This window comes from Heterocephalus glaber, unplaced genomic scaffold (genome assembly GCF_053883595.1).
Source record: "Heterocephalus glaber isolate CG9 unplaced genomic scaffold, H.glaber_assembly_v1.0 deba00001720, whole genome shotgun sequence".
NCBI classification, from domain to species: domain Eukaryota; kingdom Metazoa; phylum Chordata; class Mammalia; order Rodentia; family Bathyergidae; genus Heterocephalus; species Heterocephalus glaber.
Window position 1 is genome coordinate 7,768,331 of NW_028258433.1, and position 15,913 is coordinate 7,784,243.

At 33.3% G+C, this 15,913-nt stretch overlaps 1 protein-coding gene across 7 annotated transcripts in view; it reads left to right on the forward strand.

Annotated features, from left to right (window-relative positions):
* Nbea (neurobeachin) overlaps nucleotides 1-15,913 on the forward strand; it is a 702,149-nt gene that overhangs the window by 372,430 nt on the left and 313,806 nt on the right. For all 7 annotated transcript variants that reach the window (XM_004854743.3, XM_087199596.1, XM_013075842.3 and 4 more), the window contains one exon: nucleotides 14,887-14,995. In XM_004854743.3, the coding sequence (XP_004854800.1) occupies nucleotides 14,887-14,995 (109 nt within the window). The remainder of the gene's footprint in view (nucleotides 1-14,886; nucleotides 14,996-15,913) is intronic.

Below are 15,913 nucleotides of genomic sequence, written 5' to 3' on the forward strand. Positions count from 1 at the left end.
TTCCAAATCCATATTAAGTTACAAGAAGAGTAAATTATTTAAAGTTTCCATAAGGACAATAACTTAATGGGACTAGTTTTTCACAGAGTACAAAATAGCTAAGCAATCCTGATTACAAAGACATTGCAAGGGGGAGAAGTAGGAGGTCTGATATAAATTGACCTTTCTGAGCTATAAACTGGTTGAGAGTAACTCCTTCTGTAAATGTATCCTAGAAAAAGAACTCTCTACTTCCTTATGTTCAGTACACTGAGCTAGTTAGAAAACGTAACAAATGACTCTTTAGTATATAATAATATTTCTGAAAGTTATCGGCAAGGTTTTTTGAAGGTGAAGTTGATTGACAGAAGTCAAACCCAGACCTTACCATTTCTCATTCATAGTGTATTGATTCAGTTGTTCTCAAATTTTTATGTGTGTCAGTATATAATATGAAGTGTTTTTAATCATAGAAGTATTAGGGTCTCACCTCAGGGCTATGGCATTGGACTCTCTAGATAGGCTGAGACATCATTTTAATATGTTCTGTAAATGACTAGATTCTTTAATAAAACAAGTTCTTTAATAATGCACTGATCCTAGCAGACAAGCACAGTTAACTTCATCTTTTTTTCAAAATTGGTAATATAAATACTACAATAGGTTGTCATTTTTTCTGTGCCACTCTAATAATTATTAACTTTTTAAGTTCATAATAAATTAATATGATAATCACCTCTTACACATTCTAGATTAATGAGACTTATTCGAAGCAACAATTTTAAATGAAAATAAAATAAAATGTTAATCTGTGGATTCTTGTTTTCATCTTAGTTCCAAAGGTATCTAATCTCAGTTAATTAGATGGAGGACAGGTTCAGTTTTCAACCAGTGCTAATTATCTCTCTTCTCCTGACATTCTTTTTAGGCCTCTGTCCCTAGTACACAATTTTCAAGCTTAGATACCATTCTTAAGTATCAAAATTATTCTTTGAGTTTCTCTTCTTTCTCTCTACTTTGTACCCAGTCAAAATATTAGTTTCCATAGCAAACTGATTTTCGTTTGAACCAAAGGCATGAATACATTATACGTTTTATCTTCTGCAAAAGATTGGTAATTTTAAGGTAATAACTTGCTATCCTATATAATCTCTTCTCCCAGGATATCTCTATATAGAAAGAGATTTTTAAGTCTCTAGTGTCCACTTTTGCATCTTCCTTTCTATATCAACAGCTAGTCTCAAGAGAGTGTGCCATATATGCTGGAACTGCTTCCTAATTTTCTGGTCTTTGTAGCTTGTACAGTCCATGAAATCCAGTAAAATGGATCACGCTTTTAAAAAACAGATTAGTAGTACAATTCATAACTAATATTCAACTTACAGATCTAAATATTTAGAAGTACCACCATATAATTTAATGGAGCTCCAGAACTGAATATCAGGATCTGCCATCTCTCTTAGCTTCACTGTCTGACATATTTCACTTAACATTATAATCTCTAAGTACACCCATTTTCCTACAAATGACTCAAATTTATCCCTTGTGGCAGAGCAGTAGTAATCCATTATGGGTAAATTACAGATCTTTTATTAAAAATTTATTTTCAAAATTACCATTAGAAGCACAGACATTTGCTGACAGAGTCATGAAATTGCCCAGGCTGAGTTCAATCTTCCTATTCTCCTGCCTCAGCCTCAAGTGCTGGAATTATAGTTTTGTCTCCATTTTGCGTAACTTAGAAATGGCACAATATAAATTAAACTCCTTCACTGAGGGTATTGTTTGAAAACATTTGTAGGATAATACTTTTGAAAGCTGCTGTGTGAGATAATAGATAAAAGTTCCCATAAGCAATGGACTAACAAAAAACTCAAGAGAAACACCTAGGAAATAACATGTATGAGTGCATAAGGACTTTGACATGTTAAGATATTCCTGCAAATCTAAAGGTCATGCATAAAATTAGGGCTGTGCACATGCTATCCGAAGACCTGAGAAGGCCTTTAAAAGCTGCCACCTTCTGCTGATCTTGGTAGCAGGAAATGAATGCTAAGGTAATATTGAAAAATCAGCCTGAGTGAAAAGTAAGGTTTACAATTACTTACACACAGAGCTCCTTCAAAAAGTCTGGGAGTCTTCCTTGATCCATGTATTTAAGCACTTCTTTGTCCAACTAGATGCTGACCGCTAAGGTAATGAAATAGAGACTTAATTGGCTACACAGACAAAGAATGCCAGAATTTATAAAATTAACTTTTTATTTTAATATAATACAAGTAGATATTAATAAAGAAAATATAAAAACAATTCTATGAAAAAATAATTTTTATAACAAATAATTAGAGAATAACAATGGTAAATACAATGACTATCATAATCTTAAAAGATTATATTTTCATTTGCTAATATCTCATTTCCTAATAACACTATCTCTTTTTTGCATAAAAAATTTTAACTATTAACAAAATATCTTACACTTGGTATAATTTTGAAATTTCTTCCTATTTCACAATGACTATTATACATTTTTGTCCTTATTTGCACTTTCAATTTCTCACACTAGAGAGACAATGTGATATTTACACATGTGTGTTTGATTTATTTCACTTAATAGTATGGTTTCGGGCTGGGGATTTAGCTCAGTGGTTCCGGAGCCTGCCTTGAAAGCACAAGGTCCCACGTTTGATCCCCAGTACCAAAAAAAAAAAAAAAAAGAGTATGGTTTCAAGGTGGATCCATTTACCTAGAAATGTCCCAGGTTTATCCTTCTTTATTGGTGAATACTACTCCATTATATACGAAAACCACATCTTTTTATCCATTCATTGGTTGATGAGCATTTCAGTTGTTTCCAAGATTTAGCTATTACAAACTGTGCCACTATAAACATGGGTCTACATATATTGTTATAGTATGATACTTTTAATTCTTTTGGGAAGATACTCAGAGGGGGATAGCTGGGCCAAATAGGACCCCAAATCCTAGTTTTATGAGGAATCTCCACACAGATTTCACAGTGGTTGCACCAGTCTACACTCCCAGCAACAATGGAGAAGGGTTCCCTTTTCCTCACAACCCTGCCAGCATTTGTTGTTGGTTCATTCCATATTAATACCCATTCTTTCTGGAGTGAGATGGAATCTCAGTGTTGTTTTAATTTGCATATATCTCAAATGACCAGTGATGATTTTTCCATGTATTTATTTGCCATTTTTACTTTTTCATCTGAGAAGTGTGTATTCATCTCAGGTGCCCATTTTTGCATCGAGTCTTTAAAGGGGGTGGGAAATTGATTTTTTTCAGTTCTTACATGTTCTAGATATTAATCCTTTGTCTGAGGAACCAGTGTAAAAATCTTTTACTTTCTTTGTGAGATTGATTATTAAATATTTCATTTTTTTATGTTGTTGTGAAAGGTGTTGTTTCCCTAAGTTCTCTCTCAGTGAGTTGTCATTTATATAAAAGAATGCTGTTGATTTTTGAGTGTTGACTTTGTATCCAGCTACATTACTGAATTTGGTAATTAAATCTAGAGGTCTTTTGGTGGAGTTTTTTTGGGTCTTCTATGTAGAGTACCATGTCATCCACAAATAATAATAATTTAAATTTTTCTTTCCTGTCTTTATTCCTTTTATTTCTTTCTCTTGTCTAATTGCTCTGGCCAAAGTTTCCGGAGCTATATTGAACAGGAGTGGTGATAATGAACATCCTTGTCTTGTTCTTGATTTTAGAGTGAAAGCTTGCAGTTTTTGACCATTTAGTATTATGTTGGCTGTTGGTTGGTCATAGATGGCTTTTATCAGATTGAGGTAAAGACCTTATATTCCAATTTTCTATAGGGTTTTTGTCATGAGTGGGTGTTGAATTTTTTCAGATGCTTTTTCTGCATCTATGAGATGATCATGTGAGTTTTGTCTTTGGCTTGTTGATATAGTATATTGTGTTTATTGATTTACATCTGTTGAACCACCCTTGCATCCCTGGGATGAATTCTCCTTGGTTGTGGTGTATAATCTTCTTGATGATTTGTTGCATTCTGCTTGCCAGTATCTTATTGAGGATTTTCGCAGCTATGTTCATTAGGGAATTTGGGCTGTAGTTCTCTTTTCTGGTTGTTTCTTTCTCTGGTTTTGGTATCAGGGTAATACTTGATTTCAGGAATGAGTTTGAGAGTAATGCTTCCCTTTCAACTTCATTGAAGAGTTTGAAGAGTAGTGAGATTAGATTTTCTTTAAACTTCTTGTAGTATTCACCAGTGAATTCATGAGGACCTGGGTTTTTTTGTCATTGTTGGTAAGTTTTTAATTACATTTTCGATTTCCTTGAATGGTATGAGTTATTTAAAGTTTTCACATTTTCTTAGTTCAGCTTTGGTAGTTCATATGTATCTAGGAATTTATCTATTTCTTCTGTGTTTTCCATCTTTATTAGAGTACAGGTTCTCAAAGTAGGTATTGATAGTCTTCTGGATTTCTGCAAGATCCATTGTGATTTCACCCTTTTCATTCCTAATTGCATGAATTCGAGTTTTTTTCTTTCCTTTATTTTGATAAAGTTGGAAAAGTGTTTATCAACTTTATTTAATCTTTCAAAGAACCAACTCTTCATTGATTCTTTGTATTGTTTTCTTAATCTCAATTACATTAATTTCTGCTTTGATCTTTGTAATTTCCTCCCACATATGAGCTTTGGACCAGAATTATTCTAATTCTAGAAGTTTGAGATTCAGCATTATGTTATTTGAGCTTGTTCTGTTTATGTGATGTGAGAATTTGCTGCTATAAATTTCCCTTTTAGGTTTGCTTTCATTGTGTCACAGAAGTTCCGGTATGTTGTATTGGCATTATCATTTAATTGTAGATACTGTTTAATTTCCTCTTTAATTTCATCTGTGACCCATTGGTTGTTCAGGAGGGTGTTATTTAATTTCCATATGTTTATGGAGTTTTTCTGGTTTCTTTTGTCATTAATTTCAAATTTCACTGCACTATGGTCAGATAGTATGCATGGGATAATTCAATTCCTTTGGCTTTATATAAAGATGTTCTGTGGGCTAGTATGTTGTCTATTTTAGAGAACATGCCATGTGCAGCTGAGAAGAATGTATATTCTGATATTTTGGGGTGTAACACTGTAGACATCAATTCAGTCCTTTTGTTTACAGGTTTGGTTCCGTTCTGATGTTTCTTTGTTGATTTTTTTGTGTATAGTTGATCTGTCTATTTGTGACAGTGGGGTATTGAGGTCCCCATTGCAATTATGTTAGTGCTTATTTGATGTTTTATGTCCATTAATATTTCTTTGATATAGCTGGGTGAACTGATATTTTGTGCATATATCTTTATGATTGTTATCTCTTCATTTTGGATTGTACCTTTAACAAGCATGTAGTGACTTTTTTTGTCTCTCTTAAAGTCTTGGCTTGAAATCCACTGTCTACAAATAGAATAGCGAACCCTGCTTTTTTCCAGCTTTCTGTCACATGGAATGTTTTCTATCCTTTGACTTTCAGTCTGTGAATTTCTTTTTGAGTTCAGTGTGTTTCCTGTATGCAGCAAATTGTTGGGTCTTATTTCTTGATCCACTCTGGTACTCTATCTCCTTTGATTGGTGAGTTGAAACCATTGACATTGATGGTTATAACTGAAATGAATTGATTTATTCTTATCGTATTATTTTCCTGCTGTTGGTTCCCTGTATTTCCCCTCTGTTTAATTGCTTGCCCTGCCTGATGGCTTTTTTCTATTGGTGTTCTTAGAGTTGTGGTCTTCATTATCTCTTTCTAAAATATCCTACAGCGCATTTTGTAGAGCTGGATTAGTAGCCATGACTTTCATTTCCTTTTTGTCATGGAAGTATCTTATTTCTCCATTAAATTTTAAAGATAGTTTTGCAGAGTATATCAGTCTTGGTTGGGGGTTGTTTTCTTTCAAGAGGTTGTTTTCTGCTGTGATTCTGATGGGCTGTCCTTTATAGCTAGTCCATTTCTTTTCTGTAACAGCTTTTAATATTCTGTTCTTGTAGTGAATTTGTGGGATCTTGATAATTGTATGCCTTGGTATAGATTTATTTGGTCATGGCAAATTGGAGTTCTTATACCTCACTTATTTGTGTGTCAAATTCTTTTTCCATGATTGGGAAGTTTTCTGCCATTACTTCCTTGAACAGGCTTCTTATGGCATCTGCACTATCTCCAAGTTTCTTATTGACTCCAGTCAATCTTATATTGTTTTTCTTTGCATCATCTTGCAGATGTTGGATTGACTTTTATGGTCCTTTGCCATTATTAAGATATTTTTCTTGTCATAGTTGTTAACTGCAATCCTGTCTTCTACATCAGAAATTCTGTCCTCAACTCTTTGTTCAGTCTATTACATATTCTTTCAATGGAACTTTTACTCTCCTGGATGTCTATTTGAATCTGTTTCATGGATTCCATTTCTTTCCTATGCGGGAAATTCATGGTTTCCATCATTTTCCTAAGCAACTCTATTTTTTATCTGTATTGACTCTAGATTCATTGAGCATGTCCTTCATTTTGATCATCCTTTCTTTTTTACCTGAGAGATTATTTTCTCTATAACCTCATGCATCTGTTTTTTGTTTTGTTGTTTTTTTTGTTTTTACTTCTGCTTCTATCATTTTAGAAAATTCAGGTGGGTGATTTCTGATTTCCTCTATCTCCTTTTCCCCTGGACATGTCCTAGGTAGGCTAGTGGTCTGGGATTGCATTTTGCCTCTGTGTCTTGTCATTTTCTTTTTTCAGTTTTATTTTGCTTTCTGTGTTGATGTTGTAAATTTATTGTGGCAGATAGCTTTATCACTAGTGTTGAGGCTTTCCTAGGAAATGTCTATTCCTTAGAGATGTCTTCTGGGTGTATGTAGTTCTTGATCTTTGTGTCTGTGTCTGTCCCAAGATCTACCTTCCCAATTTATTAGGGATCAGAAGTTGTCATTTATTTGGCTCAGCATCTAGTCCTTTGATACTAGACTATGGTGATGGTTATGGCCCCAGACAATCACAGTGTTGTCATACAAGAGAGAACAACTAATTATAAGTATGACATCCTGGCTAAAGTAGTACAACTAGCAATTTCAGTAACCTCAAGCACAGCCTAGAAACTGACAAACTGTTGTAACTATTAATTTGGTTTCTCTAACCATAGAAGCAAGATCTACAGTTATATAACATGATCCAACATAAACCAGAAGTTGTAGTCAGTGAGTTTCCCCTTAGTGGAGTGATTTTACCAGGAGTGGGGAGCAATTTAAGAGAGATAAGGGACAAAACAGAGATACAAATGAAGGAAAATGTAGTAGAGGCAAGGCTGGAAGGCCACAGGTGATCACCCAAGTTTTGGGAAACTGGAGAAGAGGGCAGGAGAGAAAGCATGAAGGGTAAAGCAAAAGAGTATCAAAGTGAACCAGAAAGACAAGAGACAATCTTCACTTACATGAAAATATCATAAACTCCAGAGAAATAATTGAGGAAAGAGAAAGAATATGAGTAGAACAAGATAAAAATAAAGGTTAAAAACCTAAACACCAACAACAACAAAAACAACCAGACAGAAAAAAGAAAGAAAGCCAACAAAGAAAAAGAAAATTCCTTTGAAGTCCACAGTCCTGTGATACTGTCCAAGGCAAGTAGTGTCCCCAAACTGTCCCACCAAGTCTGCAATAGTAGGATTAGTGCTGGGTACAGTATGATGTTGATCTTTGAGGAGCTGGGGTCAGTCTTCAGCCAGCAGCTGTCTACATTTCTCTCTTTGACCCACTGAAACCTCCTTACTCTGGTGCCCTCAGGCAGGAACAGCTCAGAGCTGCTCCCAGGCCTGTGTCCTAGATGGTTGGCTCCACTCGGTCTTACGTCCTTTCCTTTCTTCCAGTTACCTATGTTTTTAGTGTATTTTTCTCTGAGTAGGTCCAATATGACTCCTCCTCCTTTCAGTCATGTTGAATCCCCTCTACAAAATTAATTTTTTTAAATCTCTCAACAAAGAATGATCAACAATGAAGTGTGGTGAATGGAAACAGTCATATTTCAAGAGTTGCTCTCTTTTAATGCTCAAAATGTCAAGTTTTTAAGAAAACTATTGCAAGGATGTTAAAAATATAAGAAAGTTTAAACCATGCACAGCAAAAACAAAACAAACAAACAAAACCCATATCAACAGAAATTGTGCCTGAGGAATGGGCTTTCTAAGTGAAGATATTTAAGACAAATGCTCCTCTACATACAGTGGGGTTATGCCCCAGTAAACCTTTTGTAAATTGAAAACATTGTAAGTTGAAATGTGTCTAATATACCTAACCTGCTGAATATTGTAGGTTATCCTAGCCTAACTTAAACATGTTCAGAACACTACCATTAGTCTAGAGGTGGGTAAAATCATGTAACAAAAAGACTATTTTATAAACTAAATATCACATGTAGTTTATTATATACTGCACTGAATTTAAACATCAGAATGGTGGTTTTAGTAAGCTTTTGTTTTGTTATCAAATTGAAAAATCCTAAATGCAACCATTGTTGGACTCTAAGTATATCTGCACTATAACTATGTTCAATGAGTTAAGGGATGTATAGGCAGAGAGTAAAGTAATGTATGAAGATGATATCTGATCAAGCAGAGAATATCAACAGAATTAGAAATTATAAAATGAAACAAGAAGAAAATTCAAAGTTGAAAAGTACAATGATTGAAATCAAAATTTTGCTGGAGGGATTCAACAGGTTAAGCTAATAGAAGAAATAAACAGTGGACTTGAAGATTAAAAGATTGTCTCAGATGAAGAACAGAATAAAAAAGAAGGAAAAAAATGAAGAAGGCCTTAGACACCTGCGAGATTGGCATATGAAAATAAACATAATTAAAATTGCAGAAGTAAAGGAAAGAAAGAAAAATACTAAAAAATTAATAGAATAAGCTTCCCAAATATGAAAAATATAAATCTGTATATCAAAGAAGTTCAGGAATTCAAAGTTATATAAAATGAAAGATACTCAGACCTACTTGCATAATTGAACTGTTAAAAATTTAAGACAGAAGCTTAAAATCTGCAAGAGATAAATGATTCCTCACATAGCAAGATATGCAAGAATATTAGGATCTACTCAGAAACCCCATAGACAGTGGGATCATATATTCAGAGTACTTGAAGAAAAACAAAGACTTTCAATAATTTTACAGCTAGTGAAACAAAACTGAAGGAGAAATTAAGATTCTCAGATAGACAAAAGCTGAAGGGTTTCATCAGGAGACATTCTTACAGGAAATGCTGAAAAGAGTCCTTCAGGCTGTAAGAAAAGAACCCTACATACAGACTTGAAGCCATATAAGAAAATACAAGAAAAGTAACTATGTGGGTAATGATAATATTATAAATATATTTTTGTTTATAACCCTCTTTAATTATTAACAGATGTGAGTTTATAACAATAACAGTGTAAAGTGGTAAAAACAAAGGACAGAGATATAAAGAAGCAAAATTATGTTACTATAAAAATTAAATTGGTACAATATTTATCCAAAAAGAGTGTATATAAGATGTTAAAAGTTCAAAAGTAAACCACTAGAAAAATAACAAAATATATTATTAAAGTAAATCACAAATGATACACCAAAATTTTATTTCATACAAAATTAGGGTATTGAAGAAGAAAAAAGAGATAAAGTATATATAGATCACAAATAGCAAAATTTCAGAAGTTTCTTCTTATTAATAAATCAGTAATAACACTAAGTATCAATGACAAACTGTCTAATTATAACAAAGCTGAGGAAGTTGAACATGGTGGCACAGGCCTGTACGCTCAAATTGTCAGGAGGACAATCACAAGTCTGAGGCCAGGAGAAGCAAAAGAATCACAAATTTGAGAGGCAACTTAGAGAGACCCTGTCTCAAAAATTAAAAAGCAGCTGGAGTTATACTGCAGAGCTGGAGTGTTTGCCTGACATGTGTATGATCCTGGGTTCAGTCCACAGTGCTGAAAGAAAAAAAGTTTGGAAGAATTTTTTTCATAAGATTTTTAACTATAACTTGTCTATAAGGTAAACACATTGGATTCAAAAACACAAATAGATTCAAAGAAAAATTATGAAAAAATAATTCTCCATGCAAACAGAACTCAAAATAAAGCTAGAATGCCTTTGCCCTTGGTAAATATTCAATATAATATCATAGTTTTAAATATGATTTAACAAGAGCCCTAAAGTTTATTAACCAAAAGCATACAAAGCTGAAGAAACAAATAGACAATTCAAATACAATAATTGGAAACTTCAAGTACTCCACTTTCACTAATATATAAAATACCTAAACATAAAGATAGTAAAAGAATATAAAGGTGAGACAACCAGTGTGTAACACCTAGATCTCTCAGTTATTTATAGGACACTCAATCCAACAATCATAGAGTACATATTTTTTTTTCAAGTTTACATGGAACATTCTCCATAATAGTCCATACATATTAGGGTACAAACAAGGCTCAGTAAATTTATTTTAAGAGCAGGAAAATGTATTGTGGACTAGGAATAGCTCCCTAGAGATAGGAGGGGTCCCAAATGGGTTGCCCAAGGCTCAGTTAATTTAAAATGATAACATTCATTCTCTCTTCTCCCACCATAATGGAATGAAATTAACAAAAACAGAAGGAAAGTTCAAGGATTCACAAATATGAGGAAATTAACATAGTCGTAAATAATACATTGAAGAAAGCGCAAATAAAATTATTAAATCCTTTGATGAGAATTCAAAAATTAAAACTTACAGAATTCATCAAATGTAGGGACTAGATGGAATTTATAGCAGTAAACATCTACCTTAAGAAAAAGAAAATATCTTTAAACTAATCTTACACCTAGAGATAAATGAGCAAACTAACTCCACAGCATACTGAAGAAAGGAAATAATAAAGATTATAGTGTTAATAAAAGAGAATTGAAAGAATAAAGATTAATGAAAACAAAGGTTGCTTCCTTAAAAAGATCGACAAAATTGACAAAATTTTAGCTGGAACGATCAAGGAAAAAAAGTAAGAAGACTCAGATTTCTAAAATTGGTATGAAAATGGGAATATTATTAGTGACTTCACTGAAAGTAAAAGATTATAAGGGAATATTACAGAAAGAAAAATGATTATAAGGGAGTATTATAAAAAATAATATACCAATGAATTAGATAACCTAGATGAAAGAAAAAAAAATCCTCAAAGCACAACATCAAATGTGAGTCAATAAGAAATAGAAAACCTGAGTACTACTGTAACGAGGTGTTTGAATTAGTAATTTTAAAAAACTTACAACAAAGAAAAATGCATAACCAGATGCTTTCCTCTATAACAGCTATCATACATTTGAAGGAGACTTAAAAATTCTTCTGAAAATTTTTTCCAAAACATAGAAGATAGAATACTCTTATCTCATTCTATGAGGCCAATGTTACCAGTACAAAAACCAGATGTAGATAACTAGAAATAAAACTGCAAACCAGTCTCTGCAGCCTTTTGAATATAGATTCACAAGCTTTAAACATTATGAATATAGATGCAGAAATCCTCAACAGGATACTGAGAAACCTAATCCAGTAACATATAAAAGTGATTATACGGTATGACCAAAAGGACCTTATCCCATGAGTGCAGAGTTGATTTAATATATGAAAGGCAATCAAAGTAATACATTAATAGAACGATTGGAAAAAATCCATATTCACCTTAATAGATACAGAAAATTTTAACTATATTCAAACTGTATAATGATGAAAAGACTCAGAATTCTAAGGAATATAAGGAAACAATCTGATAAATTGCATCTGTGTACACACAAACAAACCCACAGTTAATATCATGATCAATTTCAAAAGACTGAATGTGTTCTTTCTTAAGATCAAGAAAAATACAAAAATGCCCACTCATACCAGGTCTATTCAGAATTGTTCTGGAGGTTCTAGTGAAGGCAGTTAAAGAAAATGTAAGTAGTATTAATACAGGATTTATACTTGTCAAAATGTTGAAGCAATCCAAGTATCAATTAATAGATGAATGGGTAACAAACTGGAATATATATATAAGGCAATATAATTGAGCCTTAAAAATGAATGAGAGTCTGATGTAGACTATACAACACACGTGAAACTTGAAGACATTATTTTTCGTGAAATAACCCAGTCATAAAAGATAAATATTGCATGATTCCATTTATACCTAGTGTAGTCGAACTCATATTTAAAAATACAAACTTCATCAGCAATGCAATTTGGTTTTGTGAGTTTCTTTAAATTTAGAATTAGGACTGGGGAAGGAGACCTGTGTCTTAATGGTTACATGTTTTCAGAGCCAAAGTAGTGGATAGATTAAGAATTGAGTGAAGGTGTTGGCAAGAGAATGGTTAAAGTGTGGAATTGTAGGGTTGTGAGCTTGATGGGAAAAGAATTGAATTTGGAGAGATGAAGGCCTCTGAGAAAAATGGAAGAATTGAAGACTGGACACTAGAGGAAAACAAGAGCTTATTTTTGCCTGAAATCCCATTGAGAATAATGAAGAGGAGAGAAAGAACAGCAAGGACAAGAGCTTGTCATCTGAGAGTAAGCTCTTGAAGGTTAAAGATTTTAGTGAAGCCAGTTATGCCCAGTAGTTATTTTCCAAAGTAAGCTAAAATATAAAATTGTAATTACCAAGGTCAAGTAGTGGTGAGATATTATAAATGGTTTTTCAATGTGGATAGTGATGTCACCAGTATAATAGATGTTTTTTTCTCAAGGTAAAGAAAACACCTAGATTAGTTGACATATGAACAATAAATACTGGAGAAGGGACAGCAGTTAATTGACATATTTTCTCTAGTGTGTCTTGTCTGAGACTAGAGTACTTTGTTACACATAACCCCCCCACCACCACCACCACGTCTCTGCTTTGGCAACCCACTCCTTTGCTCTTGGAAATGGTACCTATTAACCAGCCAGACCATGAGACATGTCCTTCCTGCTGTAACCTGTTAATCCAAGTTTTGTAATCTACATTAATTTACACATACTGGATTTCTGACTTTCTTCAGCCTTCAGCATATGCTACAAAACTCATTGAGTTGAATCCTCTGCCCTCATATGTTCTCTTTTTTTGAAGCCTATCTACAGAATACAAGCTAATAATTTTATGAAAAGTTAAAATTTGGAATTTATATTATAGTCTCACTCTCTGTCATCATTCTCATTGACTAGCTTCATCTAATCAGTTCTTTTACTCTCTGTGAAGTTGCCTGGGAATTTAGTTACCAAGTAGGCTGGCTTTGGGCTGAGAGCTAATGTAGGTTTGGGAGCTGAGCACCTCTTGTCTTTGATACTCTCCAAGTGGTGTGTGCTTCTCATACCAAGGAAAAAGACTCCAGGGAGAATTCTGAGAAAGTCAAAAGCGGTAAGGCATCTTATGCCCTAGCCTCTGGAGTCACACAGCACCATTTCTACTGTATTCTTTTTGGCACAGGAAGTCAAAAGGTATACCCAGATCTAAGACAGATGAAAAAAGACTCCTTTTTTTAAATGAGACAATGACAGGGATGGGAAGTGCTGTTGGAGCCATCTTTAGAAATAAACCATGCCGCATTGCCTTAGTCACATTTTTGTCATTGAGACACAATACCTGGCACCCACAATTTAAAAGAGGTCTATTTTATGGTGCATGCCTGTAATCTCAGCACTCAGGAGGCTGAGGCAGGAGGATCGTGCAAGTTCAAGACCAGCCTAGTCTACATAGTGAGTTCAAGGCCAGACTGAACTGCATATCAAGACCTTGTCTAAAAAAAAAAAAAGATGAAAAAGAGATCTATTTGGTCTCACATTTTTAATCCACAGTTTGCCAACTCCAAGGCAGGAAGCATGGTACAAGGATCTGGCAAAGGAAAACACATGTCATGGCAGCTAGGAAGCAGAGAAACTTAAGGAAGGACCTGGAAATTGAGATATACCCTTCCAGGTCATGCCCCCAGTGACCTGCCTCCTAGCAGCAAATGAGCTTTAATACTCCCATAATCCAATAACCTTACAAAAGCCCAGCCTGTGAACATATGAGGCTTTTGGGGGACATCCCACATCTAAACTATAACACACATGTTACAAAAGAAAAATGAGAAAGTCCCCATGTATAAAGGTAAAAAGGTCTCCAAGAATGTTAAGTGAGAAAACCTAAGTATAAAATAGACCGTGTAATATCCTAATATTAGTGGTAGAGTGGAGGGTAAAGAATATATTTGTATTTTTATGTATGTTTTTAGTCTCTGAAAATACACACATTAAAATCAACAGTAATACTAGACTATTTGTTAGAAATGAGGTAATTGGAAGATACAGTAAATCTTATTAAAAATTTTATTGAATCTTTAAATAAATAACAATTTAAATTTTGCCCCAGTTATATTTTTTTAAAACTTCTTTTCACTATAGCTCCATCTAAGAACTTTGAAGCTCAGCCAGAGGAACTTCAAGTACCATTTATTCCCATCATTCATAATAATCTAAAGTGAGAAATCATTCTATAGATTTCCTAACATGTGATCACCAAGCTTATGTATGAAAATTCATTTCCAAGATAGTAAAATGTGTTGACTAGCTATTTTTAAACACTGCAACAAAAATCCTTGGTTTTACTTGATATATAAAATTTTTTTAATTAAATGTGTCATTGGTTCACACGATACACTGCTTAACAGAAATATTACTGTATGTTTTATGGCCTGTTCCTATATTTCAAATTTATGGAATTATATTTTAAAATATATTAATTTTATAGTCCAGCTTTATCTAATATTTATAAATAAATATTAGAAATAATATAAATTGATTATTGAAAAAAAGACTAATGAAAGCAATGAAGAACAATAATTACAAATGTGTTTTTCTTTTTAGATTACTGTGCCATGCTATGAAGGACCATATAGTTCGTGTGGCAAATGAGGCTGAGTTTATTTTGAACAGACAGAGAGCTGAGGATGTACATAAACATGCAGAGTTCGAGGTAAGGTTTGGGGAATAAATTGAATAGTGTTTTTCAGTTGTAAGTCAAATATCATCATCCATATATAACCTCACGTATGAAAGGTGTTTTTAAAAATAAAATTTCACTGAAGGTACTTCACATCCTCAAAGGGTTTAGTAAATGTCAAAGCGCACTGTTTTGTTTTGGTCTCATTTACAACATGAAATCCCTCCTGCCATATGCTCAAACATTTAGTAGGCCAAAGGTGTTCTAAAATGGGAACAAAATTTTATAATACAATTACTTTGGTTACTAAGAACCTAGAAGTTTACACACAACTAGGTAGATTTGAGCATATGATGTGGTTTTAATTTAAAGTTTTTAAAATAGCACTTAATTAATATTTTTCAATTTACAAAGCAAATCATGTTACAGAAACACTTAGATGACTTGACATTTGATTCACAGTGGTCTTGAATATCATAAATAACTACAAATTTATTCTTCTAATGAATCATTCCATCAAGTGTGCTATGAGTAGAAACCTGAGCCGACAATTACAATTTTGATGAGGTTTTTTTTTTCCCTTTTCTCAAGGAAGCAGTTCTCTGAGTATACAAGTTGATGGACTAGGTCTAGTGATCTCTGACCTAGCCAGCTACAAAGCACAAGACAGAAAAATTGCTGCTGTCACTTTCATACAAGGAATCTCTAATTCATTTGTTCAAATGAGACAGCAGACACTTGTCTTATGGAATTTTAACAAGCTTATTTTTTAAAAAATCCTGATAATTTAAACTTTGGAGAAAGTGTAGTGACTAGTGTTTATCAAAGTGGAGTTTCATATCATTTCAACAATGAAAAACATAGGTATTTGTCAGGGTATCATGTAATATTGTGAATGACAAGAAAAAAATATTGAGTTCTTTATTCTTTGAAGAATATGTTTGGGTATAA